Source organism: Mastigoproctus giganteus, chromosome 14 (assembly GCF_048544385.1).
Source record: "Mastigoproctus giganteus isolate SK-2022 chromosome 14, ASM4854438v1, whole genome shotgun sequence".
NCBI classification, from domain to species: domain Eukaryota; kingdom Metazoa; phylum Arthropoda; class Arachnida; order Uropygi; family Thelyphonidae; genus Mastigoproctus; species Mastigoproctus giganteus.
The window spans coordinates 25,996,478-26,017,139 of NC_143588.1; the positions used below are offsets into that span (position 1 = coordinate 25,996,478).

At 38.6% G+C, this 20,662-nt stretch overlaps 1 protein-coding gene across 2 annotated transcripts in view; it reads right to left on the reverse strand.

Annotated features, from left to right (window-relative positions):
* The window catches only part of Stacl (SH3 and cysteine-rich domain-containing protein), an 876,542-nt gene that overhangs the window by 688,571 nt on the left and 167,309 nt on the right, over window positions 1-20,662 (reverse strand). For both annotated transcript variants that reach the window (XM_090388808.1, XM_090388807.1), the window contains exon 2: window positions 12,901-13,009. In XM_090388808.1, the coding sequence (XP_090244934.1) occupies window positions 12,901-13,009 (109 nt within the window). The remainder of the gene's footprint in view (window positions 1-12,900; window positions 13,010-20,662) is intronic.

Genomic DNA, 20,662 nt, shown 5'->3' on the forward strand with positions numbered 1-20,662 from the left:
GTTCGTTTCAAAAAATATTTGAGAAATCCATTTTAAATACCATCAACCATCACTGCTTCGGGCATAGACCGGAGTACCTTCATTCAGTGATCCCACAAAGATCTACTACCACCAATCTCATGGAGACTATTTCGAATAGAACACGCCCTTAACTTCAGACAGCAATTAGACATTGTCTTCTTAGACGTTGCATCCGCTTTCGACAGTGTATCCATCTGGGCTATTACTATCATCTTGGAGGAATATTTCCATATAACTGGGCACGTATTAGCTATAATAACGAGTTCTTTGAGGGAGAGACACATCACTGCCATAAATGGAACTTCCAAAGAGACCTTCCAAGTCAACAGGGGAGTCCCACAAGGTGGTGTCCTCTCTGCTACTCTCTTCGCAACAGCACTGCATCCCTTCCTGACCCAAAATCAAAAGCAATTTGTCGTATATGCAGACGACTTGAAATATTTCGTCACCTCGAATGACCAAAACACATCTTTACAATGCAACAACGAAGCAAACTCCAAAATCGCCGAGTTGCAAGAATACCTTAATTGCATGGGGCTCCGACTAAATGAACACAAGACAGCCCAAATGGTTTTCACCAACAAGGTATTAAAAAACCACATATCAATACGCGTAAATGGCAGTGTGGTCAAAAAAGTCAGGACACATATTGATCTTGGTCTGAAATGGGACGAAAACCTAAACTTCACACCACATTTCGGACATATAAAGAAGAAAACTTACGCAGCGCTATGGACCTCCAGACAAGAACTAGTAGGTATCAGGAACCCTGACCTTGTTAAACAATATATTTTAAGATGCGTCATCCCCATCCCTCTCTACGCATCTCAGATTTGGTCTTCTGCCCCAGTTGCTACTATCAAGGCTTTCCTGGGTTTAGAGTACTGGATGCTGAGATGGTTAAACAGGATCACTACGAAGCCATTTACAATCTCAAGAACCATTTTATATGCCAACTTGGATGTCACGCCTTGGTCTCACATTATTGTCACCAAGAACATCCTCACGCTTGCAAAACTACTGAACGGAAGAGTCGACTCGCCGAAAACTGACCACCTGCTGACTCGGCCCCACATGACGCAAAGGTGGGCGAATAGAACAACATCCCTTCCAATCAGTAGCGCGCTCACACAGCTGGAAAGCCTTCGGCGATTTTTTCCTTTGAACACTATTAAAATGTTCAACGATCTTCAAGCAGACCCAGAAAGGCTTTGCGCAGAGAAGAGATACGGGACCGAAGTGTTTCAAAAGGCATTACTCCACCTATAAATGTTGAGTGATGCCGACAGAGGGAAACAAAAGAGAATGCAGGAAATGAAGAAAATGAACTGGTCGGGACTGTTTTTGCTCCTGTTATGTTTATATTGGACGTCTTGTCTTTCTGTGAACTCGCTGTAAATAGTGCTGTAGATGTGAACATTCTCTAATTCCTTGTAAAATTGTAAATTATGCTTGTGCTCTCTTTCGATCTGCCTGTCATGTAAAATAAGGCAATGATGTGTATAACATAATTAATTAGACAATGTATGATTTAGAAAATGTATAATTTAGACATTGTATAATTTGTATAATTTATAAAGACTGATTTGTATAAATTATAAATAGATAATTATGTATATAAATTATATTTGTATATATGAATGTGCACCCCCTGGTTAATAGCTGTAAGCGGGTGTCTCTTAGGAGAAAATAAAGATAATAATAATAATAATAAAAACTTTATGAAATTGTTTCTATAATTCCCATATAAAGTTATACGCACAATATCTATAAACAAGTAAAAGCCTACAGAAGACACCTATACAATTTAGGAGAAGCAGAAACGCTAAGTATGGGAAACTTGGCATTATTCCTATTTAACTGAAACTTAAAATGCAAAAAAATAAAGTTGCGCATTGAATATTTCTATATTACATGCAAAAATCTTTTTCAAATTTTGTTCAGTTTGGTAATTTACCTCCAGAATTTCAGTGTAGAAACTTAGAACTGAATAGTAGTCAGATGAAATTTCGACAAACGCATACTTCGTTATCAAAAGTATATGAAAACGAAGAATTACATTTTATGCAAAGTGTTGGTTATTGAAATATTGTAGAGGGCGGTGCGTATAACGAAAGTATAAATGAAGCTGCAGGAGACAGAGGTGTCACTTACAGTTGACATGCTACACTAAAACGGACTCCGCGAATTTCAATGTGGACATACAGTTGGCCACAGCTCAAGGCAAACTGTATGACAGATTCCTGAGTTTCCGAAGATCTCATTTCGGCCAAATGTCATCAACGCAAGCAGAAGACCATGCCAAAGTTAAAAAGCGACCAAGGAGATTGCGCGTATTTTTATAAAAAGAAATATATCTGAATGGTTGATCGCGTTGTCTAGAAAGCACGAGCCCAAAATTTCCCAACAATTGTGGTACGGTGTCAGACCGGCGGTTTTTGACCTGAAACTTGTTTAGGCGCGCTCCATGAAGTTTTCAGATTGGAGTAACTTGCGTTCGTGAATTGACAAAAATCGCAACGAAAATTCGACACAGCAAACTAAGCCATAAGTAAACGCATTACAGGTGCTCTGAACAACCAACTATCTCATTGGTAATTTAAAAACATTTAGAACGAGTGATAATTTGATGCATCCGCTTTCGATTTCCCTGTGTTGTGGTGGTAGCAATGCTCGTAATAGTTTATGGCATATAGCTTTGGGCATAACGCACCGGTTCTCGCCGATCACCGAAGGTAAGCAGCGTTAGGCCCGGTTATTCTTGGGAGGGTAACCACCTGGGAACATAGGATGTAGTTGACTTATTACTATTAATAAAAAAAAAAACTTTACAGATGTCATGTTTTATCTAAAATATTTTTAGAGGGGAATTGCCGCTTCATACCATGTAAACAAACTTTTAATGGGGCAATTATTGCAATGTATAGCTGTAAATAAATTAATTATTAACAGATTGATTGCTGATGCAGCAAAAATGAAGGAACTCTGATATTCGAAAACGAACTTCGCATTATCGTAAATTATGATGCTAATGAAATTTCTTTGGAGAATTGAATGAAGCAGTCAGTATCATATATTAATACCGCTTGTTAAATTAATCTAAGACAGATTTAAATTGCCAAATACAGAGCGAAATAATTACGAAATGTTTAGATCTAGTGAAAATGATACAATTAATGATTGCATTACCATTTATGGCAACGATGGAAAGAGTGAAGTATGTCAAACACACAACCTCCCTGATGGTCGCCAACACATTTTATAAAAAAAACCGTAAATTTGTGTATTCAATCAATCATCAAATTTTTAAGATAATTACTGAATTTGTGCGATTATCCAAAGTTAAAAATAAGTGGTCCTAAAACACATCAGAACAAATATCGTATTAACACCTCATCTAGTTATATTAGATGAGGTGTTAATACGATATGCGAAACTGTTTGCTATTAAACTAAAAATACGTATATAAGTTAATTTCGGATAACTTGTACTGAAATTTGGACTGTAGACAGCGATATTATTCCTAGCGAAAGCCACCTGATTTTTCCCCAAATTTTCTTGTTTTTATATCTTCTCACGATATCTGCAAATGACGTTAATTGGCTTATGGTGGGAAAATTAACGCCACGTTAGATTTATGCTTGTTACAAATAAAAGAAAAGATTACAAAATACCATTTTCTAATTTTGGTATAAAATGCAGTATATAGCTTAGCAATAAACTATTTTACTCCCCCAATACCGTAGACAAGTTAGTCGATCTCTGACGAGGTTGAATTATTCGAAACAGTCGCGACATTCACTTCTCTCTAAAAAAGAGTTCACATCAATTGTAAGTTAACTGCAAACCAGTTTCTTGTTGCTATTTTGTATGCGTGGAAAACAAATGAACAAAAAAAAAATTCCATTCTATGGTTTTATCACCTCTTTCCGTCTGATCATCGATGGTCTCTTGGAAACGTTTTATTCTAGTAGTAGCCATCACTAATAATCTTGGCGCCTCCGTAGCCAGGTGTGCAGGAGCAGCAGTGCGTAGCACACGCTTCTTAATTAAACCGGGGTTCGAGCCCGTGATCACCAAATACGGAGGATGCGGAAAGGTCAGGGAATGACCACCGCATATCCCCGGAGCAATATGGCCTTAGTTGCTTAATGCTCCTAAAAACCAAATAATAACAACAACTAATAATAATCTTAAACCACTCAAATCTTCTCCAGTTCTGTTCTCCATCTTGTTCATATTCCGCAAGGGGGGAAATGGACGTGTACATTACTACAAATAACAATTACTTTAGGTAATTGTTAGTTGTTATAAAACATAAGTCAGCTTTAAGTTTCGAATATATCCATCCATATTGCCTTATCAAATAGTTTTCTGAGTTACCAACTTACATTGAAAGAATGTTATTTACCGAACTTATGAGCATAAAACACCTACGTATAAAATAAAATACCTTAATGAAGATATGTATGTATCTTGGAAACGTTTTATTCTAGTAGCAGCCATCACTAATAATCTTGGCGCCTCCGTAGCCAGGTGTGCCAGATGGGGTGTGGGGGGTTGAAAAGTTCGTAGCCTCATTTAGAAATAATACCAATAAAATCATGAGTATATCTTCTTTGAAATTCGGTCTTTGGTATAAATAAACGCAAAATAAGTTCATAACTTTATTATAGGCGCACTATAGCGATAGCAGTCTGTGCACCATTAAACACCCATACCACACACTGAGAATTCATTGAATTTAGTGTTTTTTCCCTCGAATATTGGACAAATTTGAACATTATTATTATTAAATCTGTTTATTGCTCTGCCAAAGAGCCACCCCCTGGACAGCTAGAAGCTAGGGGGGTGATATTTACACACATAGGTTAAGACAGGGACATGTGCCTGGCGGTTACATGGGGCCCATGTATGCTTAACCCGACAGGTACAGAACTTAGTGTTTATTATTTTACATAATTAATAGAATTAAAGGATATTATTTTCTCAAAATTGCTATAAATTACATAAGCATGAGGGAAACATACAAAATATAAAGAAATGAGGCAGTCCTTCACCGGTTGTTGCACGTGGTATCTCTTCTATTCTTCAATCTTGAACGTAATAGTGCAGCCAGGCGTCTTTGGAGTAGTAGATTCTAAGTAAGAGAGGACCAGTGATGGCTTCACCTATCTTTAACGGGATGCATTGTGGTGGCATTTTCCTTCTGGTGTCGTCTCATAAGTGTATGTTTGCATATGTGTTCTTTAGTTTCTGACGTCTGTATGAATGCTGTTCGCAGAATCTATCCAGGTCGATGGCTAGATTGTTCATCAAATCTACCGTGTTTCCTGGGAACATGCGTCTCAATCCTTTCAGGTTGTTCAAGCTGATTGTGAGTGGGAGCCTTGGGTCCATTTGATTCCTTCCGGCAATGCGTGGAGTTTTTATTAAATCAGTGATGTCAGTGGTGTCGAGTCGTCTGTGATTAGTCTGGCAAGTGTACGAAGGTTTGCTGCCACAATCTGTTGTTTCCATGGGGGTGACTTCCAGATTTATGTAGAACTGAGCCCTAGAAATGGCGTATTGGTTGCCAGTCCGCCAGTTGAGCCATTTCAGGAGCCAGTATTCCAGGCTGAGGAACTTGTTGAAGTGTGTTGTGGGAGCAGAGGACCAAATGGTTGCGGCATAGAGAGGTATAGGACAGACACATCGGACAACATATTTCTTTACCAGGTCGGCGTCATGAATTCCCGTTAGTTCCTGGCGGATCGCCCACATAGCAGAGTACATTTTTGTTTTTGTGTTCAGGAGGTGAGCCTGGAATGTCAGCCCATCATCCCACACTAATCCGAGATCTTTGTGCGTTTTAACTTTCTGAATGGGTGATCCATTGATAGTAAGATTAATGTCACTGCGTGACTTCTTCCAGATGAAGGACATTTGAGCTGTCTTTGTTTGGTTAATCTGTAGTCCGATGGAAGCCAAATATTGTTGAAGGTTATGTATGGTTTTATTTGCCTGCAAGGTAGTGCTACGCACCTGAGTTTGGTCAGAGGATGTAATATAAAGTTTCAGGTCATCGGCGTATGATTGGAAGTCAGTTTGGGATGCAAGGAAGGGCTCCAGCGCTGCGGAAAATTGGGTTGGCGATAGGACTCCCCCTTGCGGGACACCCCTATTAGTAATGCAAGTTGTCTGAAATCTGCGATGTGATATGATGATATGTCTATGCTCCAGGATTGATTTAATGATACGGAGAATCCTTCCAGTGATGTTAAAGTACTGCTGGAGAATGGTGATTAGAGTTGTTATATCTATTTTGTCATAGGCCGCTTTTATGTCAAAGAAAATAACATCAAGCTGTGTCCTGTTGTTGAGGGCTTTCTGGTAAGGGTGTCTAGGAGGTTGCTGTTAGTAGATCTCCCCTTAATCACAGTGTGGAGGTACGGAGGCCTGTGATTGAAACAGTGGTCTGCAATGGTGGGCTGGATTGCTTTTTCAAATATCTTTAGGAACCCACAGCCGATGGCAATCGGCCTGAAATCTTGAGACCGCTTGGGGTCCCTGCATTTAGGGACTGGCCGCACAAAGTATGTGTTCCAAAGTATGTGGGGAATCTCCCCACTTTCTAAGATTTTGTTAAAAATATGGACTAGTGGGTCTATAATATATGTACTGCAGATTTTGATTAGAAACAGAGGAAACCGGTCGGGACCCACAACAGCTTTCAGTGGAAGTTTTTTGATGACCTCCATCAGATGGGTTCGGGTTATGGTTATGAGTGATATTGGAGGTTTGAAGAGAGGGCCAAAAAGTGTAACAGGGGGTGGAACATGTGACTGGTCGGTCTGTTGAAAAGTAAGTTCAGTCCATTCTTTAAATATTTCTTCCTTCATATTGATTTGCTTATGGCTCTGTTTCTGGAGTCTTTTAGATCTTTTCAGCTTATCCAGGGCAAACTGGTTGCAGACAAGTCGTTTTTGTCTTAAGAAGAGAGCCCTTGCCTTTTTATAGGCGCTGAAGTTTTCGGTGTCAACTGATTTTCTCCATCGTCTGTAAGCCTTCTGTTTCTGGAGAAAAGTTTGCTTGAGTGTTTGATTAAACCATACAGAGGTTCTGGAGGTGATGCATATTTCTTTTGCAGCTCCCTCTTTGGCTATTCCATAAAGCTCTTCGGCTAGGTGGCTTAGGGCTACATCAGGAGGGACAGTGAATAGGTGTGTCCAGTTGAATTCTCTGAGACGTCTGAGGATGATTTCTGGTTTCAGGAATTTAGTAGAAAAGGTGAGTTCTCTCTCAGGTTGGTTTTCTTTTCTGGGCAAGTGATGATTGTGATTTTTTTGTAAGGCGATTTCACATGTGATAGGATTGTGGTCAGAGTAGAATTTAAAAGAAGAGGTGATCATAGATATGCTGTCAACATTATGGAATACGAGGTCGAGTGTGCTATTACCTCTGGTTGGGCTGGTAATACATTGTACGAGGCCCAGGGCAACAAATATGGCGTCCAGTTCTTTCTTGGCTTCTTCATGGCGTGTTGTAGGTAAGTTGATGTCACCGGTCACTATGGTTTTGAGGTTTGTTTCTAAGTTTGTAGCTATCCAGTTGTGTAGCTCCACTCTTGAATCTTCAGTATGATCTGGGGGAAAATATATTACACAGACTTGAATCTGGGTATCCTTGAACGATAACACTGTGGAAAGAGATTCAAAGTTAGATGTTTGGCTGGTTTTAGTTTTAGTGGGTTGAAAATGTTCTCTGAACACCAGTGCGACTCCACCTCCTCTTCTGTCGTCTCTGGAATTCTCTAGAGATCTGTACTTTGTTGGCTGCGTGAGGGTATCTAGGTGATTGCTCTTGGGTAACCATGTTTCTGTGATACATACAATTTCATATTCTTCCATGAGGAGCAGGGATTGAAGTGTGTTTAGTTTGTTGGTGAGACTTCTGACATTTTGGATGAAGCAACTGAGCTGAAGGCATTTCGGATTCATATGTTCCTGTTCTGTTGGTTGCTATGTCGAATGGTTGATTTCGTTAGTGGTGAAATTTTCTCTATGAACCCTGTCAATGAATGGTTTAACCCGTGCACGATGTTAAATGGTTTAACATCGTGCTCCCGTAAGATGCTTGCATAATGAGGGTTTAGCGCAGAAAGAAATTCATGATAATATGGTACACACTCTGGGTATATCTGCTGATAATGTCATGGTGGAAAAAGAGGCGGGGGCGGAAGAACTCAAACGAGAGAAAGTCGAAGATAACTCTAAGTTTTACGACCATCAAAAAATTACTGACGCAATACACGATATGGTGACGGCAGACAGCGAATATCAATACACGAAATAGTGCAGGCTAAAGGATGTAGGCACTGGGTTCAAAAGGTTTCTGCAAGACTGATCCCACGTCTTCCAAAACATCGTGGTCGGTGCAAGGCTTCCCAGGAATTGTAGACACATTACGAAGTAACTTCGGAAAAAGTTTTAGGAAGAAGTGTAACCACGGACGAGATGTGGATCCATTAATACCAACCCAAGTCAAAGCAACAGCCGAAACAATGGAAACCTCCTAGTTCAATGACTCGGGAGTTTGCGAAAAATCTTTCCAATGGTTGGAAAGATGAGTGCTGCGATTCCAAAAGAACAGCAATTGCGGATTATGTTCAACAAGTCAAACTGTAAATAGGAGTATATTATGCTAACCTAATATGTCAATTACAAGATGCCATCAAGTCTAAAAGAAGGGAATAGATAAAAAGGTATCTTGTTTCACCAAGAACAATGGCTCACGCTCACAAATAGCAACAGCAGCGACTAAATTGCATCAGTGTGTGTAAGAATTGTTATACGCGTATACTTCAGGCTAGTTTATGAAATTCCCATAAACAAGCAATCTTTCCAGTTACATTTCAGATATGATTCCTCTCTATAGTCTCTATAATAAGACTATAGAGAGGACTATAGATATGATTCCTCTCTATAGTCTTATTATTTTTATTACGTTAAAAGCATCAACAAAAATTAGGAGAAAGAGCTCAGTTTATTTATTATTAATTTTTTTAGGAAAGAATACTGTAAGTACTCTTGTACAAAGCTCACAACATCATTAATGATAATAAAAAGGGGGGGGGGGACGACAGGGATACAGTGAATCTGTAAAAGGTTGAAGTCGTTTAATCAAAGAAGGGATGAAGAAAAGTTAGCTATTTTGTCGATACTAAATAATAATCATCATATCAAAAAAAAATGGCATCATCAAGTTTGTGTCTCTGAATTATAAATAAATATCATCGTATGGCTATTAAGAAAATATTTGCACATAGTGTGAGAGAATTTATGCAAACACGCGCAGCATAAATCAGAGAAATCAAAGCTGTTATGGATTTTTCACAAATAATTTAATTTTAACAGCTAACTAATAGAGTGTAGTTATATGTAAACTCTACTCTTAACTGACAGTAATTATCAGCCAATTTTTCATTCTTCAAAATATTAATGCTCTCACTTATAGACCATCAACCTTTGACAGGAAGTCCCTAATGGGAATTCCTTGTCAAAGCCTACTACCTCTATTTAATGGAATCGAAGTGTGTTATTCAATCCAGATTATTATTTTTCCGCCTCAATCCATTTAGAGAGAATTTTCAGAGACTGATGAGCCTCGGAGGTTAATTTACTAAGTGTTTCTAACATAAATACACTGTCTCTAGTGATTAGTTTTTACTCAGCGTTTAATTATCCAAGAACATTCTGGCTTGCATATTACTGTTTAGATGATAGATGAGTTGAACAAATGCCAATTTATGGTAGAAAATCTTATGCAACTCTACAAAACAGAAATGCTGCAACAAGTTAATCTGCTCTCAGCGTATTTTTTTTTTTTTTTTTCGCTTTTTACACCGAAGAATTGTAACTAGATATTAAATGGCATTCCATACCATAATATTTTTTTTACCTGGGTAAGAATAATTCTAATTTATAAGCCAGTTAATTAGTACACATTAACAGTCCAATTACATCATGAGAATTCAGATTATCTTTCAAATTTAAGAAAATTACTCTTCAAAGGAAACAATTTTTTTTTCCCCATTTCGGCTGGATAACTTATTTTTAAATTTAGGTTCTTCCATATTACTTATGAAATACCACACACACTAATAGATTAACCAGAGCCCCAGGCAGAGGTGAAAGTGGCTTCTATGGCAACATGCAGCAGCCAAGAAAGAAAGGTGTCGGGGATTTCAAGAGCTGATGAGGGTCATCGTATAACAAGCAAATACATGGGCTGGGTTAAGGTAACTATGGATAAGAACACGTGCATGTATATTGCTAGGAGCATTTTAAGTAAATTTGATGAATTTGACTGATTGGGTCATTAAATGCAGACATTGGAGGAACAGCGGAGACAATGTCACTAAGACAAAAGGGATGTAGAATTTGAATATGTGGAGTACAGTGTGTACAGAAAGGAAAGTCAAGGTAGGAAGGTTATGCTTAGGTTTTATGTGCTTAGTTAAGAAGCATATAAAACCTAAGGCAGTACATCCAGTCGACATGGGTAGCCAATACAATGTTGAATCAGTTTGGTGTGATGTAAACAGTGGGAAAAAAACCTGAGAGTAGGTCTGTGCTATAGGCCTAATGACTGCGATGAGCATAACAAAGAACAATACAGAGACACATGGTGGGCCAATAAATCAGAATGGGGGATTCTGATTTATTGGCCCACTGGGGGATTTTTAACTTTTCAGATATTGACTGGAACTTATGGATTGGTCACTCGCACACTGGCAAGTACAACAGTATATTACAGAGGCAACAAGATTTTTGATCTGATTATAATTATCAGCACTAATTCTTCATGCATTAAGAATCTGCATGTAAAAGATCCACTGGGTGAGCATCACAATGTGCTGATGTGGAATTTAAGGATATAGCTTGCTACTGTCAAGAGGGAAGGGATTTTGCCTTCGTAAGGGCGACTGTGGTCTCAGTCAGGTTTTAAATTCTATACAGTGGGACCATCTGATGATGTTACCAACAACAAATTCTAAATGGGAAGCATTCAGAGTTGTTTGTTTGTAGGCTTTACGGTAACAAAGGTCATAATGCGTCTTTCAGAGTTGTAATCGTATTACAACTCAATGTCAGAGTTGTAATACGATTCAGAGTTGTAAAATGTCAGATGAACTGATGAGACTTGTGACATAGAATAAAAATGCATGGGGTGCATATAAATTGAGGTGATACAGAAGCCTATCGTAGATATAAACTATTCTGTAATCAAGTCACAAAGGAGGTCAGGCAAGCGAAGGCAGATTTCTTTAGCAGCAAAGATTTCTTTACTTACATTAACAGCAGAAGAACGGAGTTGAATCATATTGGCCCATTTTACTGAATAAGTAATTTGTATCTATATTTACACGAGGACTTGCTTAGGGAAGGGGATGACGGAAGTTCAAACTCTGACAAAATAATTTTCTCATAACTGAAAGGAAAGTGGAACAGAAATTGTTGAAGCAAATATTAAAACAGCGCCTGAGCCGCATGGATCTATCTAATTATATTAATGCAGCAAATGGGGTAAGCAAATCCTTAGCCATAACTATGAGAACATCTACTGATTCATGGGAGGACCTTATGGACTGGAGATGTGCGAACGTATCTTTACTTCACTAAGAGGGATCAAAGAGTGACATAAGTAATTACAGATCCGCCAGCATAACTTCTATTCCAAAACTTAGCCGAGTGGTCAGGAAGGAGAGTGCAATAGCATATGCTCTTTGAGTAGGCCGTGGCTCAAGCTCGTGACTGTTAAATAAGATTAACGATTGTATTCATGATTTATTGTAAACCCCTTTGAACTGTTGTTCTTGGGGGAGCTTAAACAAGATTTTTTTAATGGAGTCATTAGTTAAAGAAGTAATGCAGGATGTTCTAGGATTGCTTGTTGGAACAAACTTCTTTGTTTGTTGTGAAATGAGTACTCTGAATAAATGCCAGGAAGAACTAGACAAACTATTGGAAGGGATGGACAGGTGATGTGGGGAATGTTTTTCTTTCTTCTTTTCTTTGTTTTCCCCGATGATGTAAAAGCTTGTTTTCATCATTTGCCACTACTAATAATAATCGCCTAAAATAGACTCTGCCAAGTGATTATCCAATGAAATATCCACAATAAAGTTTTAAATCGCCCCTTGATTCAAATTCTATTCACTCAAATTAGTCCAGTCCGACAACTAGAAATGGAGGATTTATGAAATATGAAAGTGATGATGAGACGAATTTTTCCCAACCAAACGTTTTGGAACGTCTAGGCGAATTTCAAATTAAATGGATAAGTCAGTTGCCATTATGTGTATTAGAAAAATAAATTCTCATGCTGAAATTGAAAGATAATTCTTTTTTTTTTTATTGAAAGAGATGGGGAAGGGGTTGCCTGAGCTTTGCTTTGGAGACTAAATATCGCTTTCACCACTTCAAGAATCAAATAACAAAGTGGTGGTATTTTACCGGTTGATGGGAGTCATCTACCTAGTATTGCCCAGTAACACACAAAAGCGCCAATCCTCTGCATGGTGTGGACACAACACCTCGAACCCTGGGTGATGGCCGAAATTATACTTGGTATTTTAGGGTTTTCAATGGGGTTTATACCTACGGTTACTAAAACAATCCCACCATCGTAAAGGCTTTGATCGCAGGCGGCTCTCAGGATTATCTGATAATTCGCGTAACGGGCTATTTTGCAGACAGAAAAAAAAACATATTGCAACCTACTTAAGAATATTTTAATTTATGCATTGTGTTATGATCTTGTTGATTCATACTCCTTCACTATCCGAGCGAAACAGTCTTCGGGCCACTCAATCTAGATGAACATATTTTCGCTTACCTTTCTTTGCGAAGTTCTGAGTTCCTCTTGCGAAATGTTTCCACCAACATTTGGAGCTCTTCAGAGTGTTGTTCATGGATGGAAGATAGCTGCTGAGTGAAGTCAGCCACTGAAAATAAAAATAGAATTAAAAAAAAACTGGTTGAATTATTGTAAAGATTACACTTTAAAAAATTTATCTTTAAGGATTTGTTATAGGGCTGAATGAAAGATAGTTCTGATTATATAGATTGATTCCTAAATTGTTGAGCCAATTCAAAATTTAGTATTTATTTCAAACGAACCTGTTAAAGAACGTAAGCTGTGCATACGAGCAGGTTAAAAAGGCACACAGAGCGACTGGATACACATGTTTGAATATACTGAGTTGTAAGTTGCGACTTTGAAAAACTGTCCTCGTGGGTAGTACGTTGGTAGAATCACTGTCCTCCCCAAGCCGGGGGGAAAAGACCTCAGTTAGAGTTCCGTCGATGAAGTAAGGAATGAATTTTTATGGGCCTTTTTCACAAGGTGGCTGAGTTAGTCGGTCTCAGGCGAGAGTAGTATGGTCTTTCCTTCCGAAAACTCGGTTTTTCGTCCAGCAAACAGAAAATCGAGCACAGAACACACCCAATTTACAAACAGTATATACGGAGCAACATGGCTTTACTCGCCGATGCTCCTAAAACCTTACTACGAAGAACAACCTTGAAAAACTAGTTCGTTCCTGTCGAATTGCCCAGATTGCTGCCAGGCTTTTTTAGTTTGCTTAAATGTTAGGTTTACATGCTGTAAAACAGTTAAATCCTGATGGAATTTAACTGCAGCAGCATGTTCGAGAGGCAACCAGAGAAAGTAATACTCTTGATCTGGTTATCAGCAGTGATCATTCATGTATTAGGAATTTGCAGAAAAAAGAACCACTAGGTGGCAGTGATCACAGTGTACTGACGTGGGATTTACTTAAAGATTTAATTACCATCAGGGGTAAAGGAAAGGGTTTTTGCTTCCGTAAAGGCGAATACAGTAGTCTCCGACAGTTTTTAAATTCTGTACAGTGGGATCAACTGACGATGTTACCAACAGTAAATTCTAAGTGGAAAGCATTCAAGGAATTAATCGTGGAAGCTACTAAACGTTTCATACCTATTAAGAAATATTGTTCAAGGTTTAGGCCTAAATGGTTGTCCAATGAACTAATGAGACTCGTAACAGAGAAGAACAATGCATGGGATGCATATAAATTATCAAGCGACTCAGAAGCCTATGGCAGATATAAGTTAATCTGTAATCAGGTCACAAAGGAGGTTCGGCAGGCGAAGGCAGATTACGAGAAATCCTTGGCAAAAGATGCTAAGAAAAACAGCAAGGATTTCTTTACTTATATAAACTCTAAAAGGAAGGGGTTGAATCTGATTGGTCCACTTGACATCGATGGTTCGACTGTTGATGATCCCGCTCAGATAGCAAACAAATTGAATGAGTATTTTGCATCTACATTCACACGTGAAGAATTATTAAGGTTTGAAAATGGCAGAATGTTATCAAATTGAACCAAGATACTTAATGATTTTGTAATAACTGAGAGCAAAGTGGAAGAGAAATTGTTGAAGTTAAACGTAAGAAAAGCACTTGGGGTGGATGGGATCTATCCAGTTATATTAAAGGAGGCGGCAAAGCAACTAAGCAAACCCTTAGCCATAATTATGAGAGCATCCTTGGACTCAGGGGAGGTTCCCACTGCCTGGAGATGTGCAAATGTATCCCCAATTCACAAAGGGGGATCGAAGGGTGACACGAGTAATTACAGACCAGTTAGTTTAACTTCTGTTCCGGGTAAAATAATGGAGTCGCTGGTTAAAGATGCATTGCAGGATCATCTAGACAAGACTGCAGCAATAATTCAGACACAGCATGGGTTTGTTAAGGGAAAGTCTTGTCTGACAAATTTGATAGTATATTATGATGTGGTTACAAAGGAACTGGATGCAAAAAATAATTTTGATATCATATATTTGGATTTCAGGAAAGCTTTTGACACTGTTGCGCATGGAAGACTATTGTACAAATTGGAGCAGAATGGTATTAAGGGTAAGTTGCTACAATGGATAAAAGGATGGTTAAGTGCGAGAAGACAGAGGGTGGTAATCAATGGGTGCTGCTCTTCTTGGACTAATGTTATTAGTGGAGTCCCACAGGGTTCGGTGTTAGGTCCACTGTTGTTTTGTATATTTATCAATGATATTGCTGAAGGTATATCAGGCTTAATGTCGAAGTTTGCAGATGACACAAAGGTTGGCAGGGTTGTTAATGGCAGTGTGCTACTGCAACAGGATCTAGATAATTTGGGCAGATGGGCTAAGAAGTGGCAACTGGAGTTTAACCTTGACAAATGCAAAGTACTGCATATGGGTAGAAGTAACCCCAGAGAAACGTACCAACTGTGTAGTACTACTCTTAAGGTGGTAGAAAATGAAAAAGACCTGGGAGTAATTGTGCAAGCAGATATGAAGTTCTCTGAGCAATGCAGACAGGCTGCCAGGGCAGGTCATGGGGTTCAATGATATATAGGAATTTTGCTAGCAGGGAAAAGGAAGCGATCATCCCTCTGTACAAGGCAATGGTCAGGCCACGCCTTGAGTACTGCGTACAGGTCTGGAAGGATGTAGATTTGATTTCAACGTGTACAGAGAAGGGCAACAAGATTGGTGAGGGGAATGAAGGGATCCTCTTACCAAGAGAGGCTTAAGTTCTGCAAATTGCAGTGGCTGGAGACTAGGCACCTGCGCGGTGATCTGATTGAGGTATATAAGGCCTTGAATGGGTTGAGCACGATGAATTCTGATGGGATCCTTCCACTTGTTCAGATTACGAACCTAAGGGGGCATAAATTCAAATTAAGAAAAGACAGATGTAGAATAGATGTGCGGAAATTTGCCTTTAGCTAGCGGGTGGTTAATTGCTGGAATAAACTTCCATCTGTCGTTGTGGAAGTTGATAGGTTGAATAAATTTAAGGAGGAACTGGACAGGCATTTGGAGGGAATGGTGTGTTTTTTTTTTTTTGCTGATGCTGCATAAGCTCATACATTTGCTTAATTGCATCACATGCCACTACTACTACTACTAATAATTTGGCTTTTAAATTTGAGCGCTGTAAGTACCCTGGAGTAATATCACATCCGTGTCTTCCTCTTTATATATATATATATATATAAAATATATATATAAGACAATCAGTCTGTTAATTTAAACTCAATTTTTTGCAGGTATTAAAGATGGAAAATGTGTGTAACTGGCTTTTGATGTGATGCACTGGACGATTTCAAGTTTGTTTCATTTAAAGAATAAATTCAGGTCTTCAGCGTAACTGATAAGATTCTAGATTATTTGCAAAATTCCATCGAAAATAAGGAGACAAAGGACTCGCCGCTTGCGGGACACCTTTAAGATGTATAACATTTTTCGTGAGACACACGTATTGGGGAAAGAAGATTTCTGAAAGCTAAATATTTTTCGGCGATAATGGAATGTGGAAGAATTGCGATCTGATCAGAAGCTATTTAATGACCCAATAATGATTTCAGTCCAAAATTAGAAAATATTGCGTATTTGCTAATGATTACACGAAAATTTTGAATGAAGTTAGTTGTTTGGTGTTTAAGATTCATTAAGTTTCTGTAAAACGAAACTTTTGCAGGGTTAAGAAATTCGCGAAACATTTAACCATGGACTTCAAAATCTGTTCCACATAAGAACTTTGCAAATAAATACCAATTCACCGTCAGTAAACTTTATTATCTAACTCTTATTTTCAATGGGTACTTTTATATATCTCGTTATATCCAGTAACCATTAATCCAGGAAAGAAGATACTTTCAGTTTGTGCATTAATTCTAAGTATCCTATACAGTTTTAACAAAAAATAAAAAAAAAACTTGCAGATCTTTAAGATCATCATGAAACCACTGTCACCATATTAAACTACACTGCACTGCGAAAGTAACCGGTCACCTGCATACTTCAAAGAAGCATTTTTGATACACAATATTTGAGTCAGCCCACTTTCCTTCAACTTAATTACTATATTCTCATCGGCTGACTGCAACCAATTTTTCGGACATTCCTCATTCAACACAACGGTCAACTCAGTTACTGATTACTTAGCCAATTTTATTTTTTTAATCATAGAAATTTATAATTATTCTACAGCTATCAATTTTATTTAATATAGGGATGCACCAAATCTAAATTCGAATTTTTAATGCAGTTAGATCAAGTCGATGAGAAATGATGAAAGAATTGAACACTCGAGAAACCTAGTTCGATAAGACGCTTCTTGTAACGGTAAATCAGAGAGAACAAAATATTGCAGGATGTACGAGTACTTTTCTGCGAGGCCAGTTTCGAAGTTGGGTAGAGCTCTTTCCCAGGGCACAAAAATAGTGACAATTTTATAAGATCGAGGCGGGATAGTATAAAACTGTCAGTGAGGCGAAAGCGCATCACTGAAAGTTACCGAAGAGCAGCTGACTAGGTAAGTTCTCTCCCACAATAAATAGCGGTCGTGTTATTAGCCAACTCGATCTTTCTCTCAGATTTGTTGCCAATCCACTTCACTAAATTAATTTCATGGCATGATACACACTGCGATTATCTTCCTAAATCTTATTTCTGACGAGAGTTTAAACAGTAGATATTTCGACCATCACTTTGACCGACTCCAAAAACAGATCGTACAATCCTAAAATCAACTTTACAAAAACGCAAAGACAAAACTTGCCGTGACGTCATCACAACCGGAAGAAGTGCATCAGATCGAAACCCCTAGGTTATTTTCTGAAAGTGAATAACGCATACTTCTCGAGTCAAGCAGCTAAATTGCTTTTCATTTCAAGAAACATCGTCTTGGGCGACACCATAACTCTTACGCAAGGCGCCCTGCGTTATATTTACTCCAAGGTTATCGATACTATCTCAACTTGTTTCCGAATCGGGACGAAATCTACTATGCTCTTCGGGCCACTCAGTTCTGACTCATCTGCGATCTGACCTCAACAGAACTTTATGCCTTAGCGGAGGCTTCCCAATGTTTATTTACTGGAACTATTTCTGGCATGGGGGTTATGTACACGAAAAACTACAATATAAATCTCTATTCACCACTTTAAAATATTTTCTTTATAAATTAAGCACAAATACCTCGAAGACCAAGCTAAATATTTGTAGGCACGCAGTCCCAAGTTCTTATGAAACAAACTCATTAAAACCTCCGCTAAAACTCTAGGATATGAAATTAAGTTCAGCGCCTTATGTAATCTTACCCATAATAGATAAATCCACGTAATTTGCTTGTTTGTCCACAGAAGAGAAAAAAAAAAAAAAAAACCGGCAAGCAAATTTCGCAATTACAAATATTATGTAATGTTTTCTTTTAAGTTGTATATACCTATAGTGAATAAGGGTTCGCTACTGACTTTCATCTAACACACAAAATACTTGAAAGGTAAGTTTAAGATCTGCTTTTATAAGTTAATAAAGATAATGAGATTATACATACACACACATATATATATATATACACAGGGTGATTCACTACCAGTGCGACAAACTTGCAGGAGGTGTAGGGGGCACAAAGACGAATCGGAATCACATAGCATTGCAGGGTCCGAAATGCCTTCGTCATGCGGTAGAGGACGTTGAACGGGAGGTCGCGTGAACAGCGATCCCGCTGGAAGCAGCATTTGCGAACCGGTTCCCGAGGCAGTAGGATGGACGAGTATTCAAACGTTGAACTGGCCGACATGCACCTCGCGTATGGAGCTGCTGACTGTAACGGGCGCGCCGCTCTGCGCTTGTACCAGGAACGTTTCCAGACAGGAGTGCTGCTCCTCATAGGATTTTCGCACGTGTGCACAGAAGGTTACGTGAGACTGGTTGTTTCACGAGAGGTACCATGAATCGAGAGCGAACGACGAGGACGCTAGACAATGAGGAGAATGTCCTACGTCTTGCAGAAGGCGATCCGAGTACGAGTACTCGAGCGATAGGCCAACGATTGGATATTTCCCAATCAACTGTATGGAGGATACTGTCAACAAACCAAATGAGTTCATACCATCTGCAACGCGTCCAATCATTGGAGCCTGCGGATTTTCCACTCCGGAGGACTTTTGCTACTTGGTTTCTTCAACAGAAACGATTCGCAAATGCTGGATCGCTTCCAGCGGGATCGCTGTTCACGCGACCTCCCGTTCAAGGTCCTCTACCGCATGACGAAGGCATTTCGGACCCTGCAATGCTATGTGATTCCGATTCGTCTTTGTGCCCCCTACACCTCCTGCAAGTTTGTCGCACTGGTAGTGAATCACCCTGTAAATGGAACCTCATTGGGTCCGCCCGATAACGATCATCTGCCCTATCAGCAAATTGCGTATGCACTCTTGTCGATTTGCTTGTTTTGCTGGATGAAAACTTGAGCTTCCGGGAGTGGACCATGCCTAAACTAGGCCACAAAGTGTGGGGAAAAAAAAAACCCATAAACCCACGACTTTTTCACCCATTGTGGAAAGGACAGTATAACCACTGTGTTACCGCGTAGACTGAACTGGGTCTAAAGGACAGACCTCAGATAACGATTTATGATTGAGTGTTTTCGATCGGTAGCTTATGAGGTGGGAGGTTAGGGCAAGCGTAACCCATCTTAATTAAAAAGCACTGTTCTGAATATTCTCTTTGCGGTGTCTGGAAGTTAAGCGTATTATATCGTGAAAAAAAAAAAAAAGGTAGAGCAATCTATCTATGGATTTCATTCTTGTACTCGTGTGTGTGTGTGTGTGTATATATATATATATATATACATATACATATATTATGTGAGGTAAAAGTTAGGCGAAAGTGATAAAAATAATAAATAAATATGGCTATGTAGCTATCATTAGAGGCAGCAAATGCACATCCTCCACATGATGCCTAATTATATCTGAAAATTAAAATAAATATGATATTTAAAAATAAAAGTAATGATATTTAAAAATAAAAATAAAGTAAATAAAATAAAAGTAAAGATTCCATGACCATTATTGGCCTCGTGGTCCTCTGTCGATATGGGGCATGATGGTCAGTCTATTATTTTGATATTTTAGTTTTTTTGGTAGTTTCTTTAACCCTTTTTTGGTGATATTTCACGTCTTTTGGAAATGGTACCTTCGAGGGGGTTCCGCTAAATTATGTATAATTGGCATTATTTTAAATTTACATCATGTTTTAATAATTGGGTTTAATGACTTAATTGACTAAATTATATAGGGGATTATCGACTACCTTTTGTCCTACTACCGCTACTTTCCCTTCCCTGTTTGTTTATTTTATATTATTTTACGTTTTGTTTCGCTCTGCATTATTGCCGTACTACTGGCTGATGTTTTTATTTTTAAATATCATATTTATTTTAATTTTCAGATATATATACATATATATATATACACGTTTACAATAGTTCGATTTTCTTAAAAGACAGATTAAGAAACAATAGAATGATAATACAAAAGAATTATAATACAAAAGAATAATATATATATATATAGCGCCATGCGAACCGGTTCCCGGTTCGCATGGCGCAGCCAGGTGGGAAGGAGCAACAGTGGGTAGCACACGCTTCTTGATTAGACCGGGGTTCGAGCCAGTCACCACCAAATACGGAAGGGGCATGGAATGACCACCGCATATTCCCGGAGCAATATGGCCTTAATTGCTAATGCTCCTATAAACCAAACAACAATAAA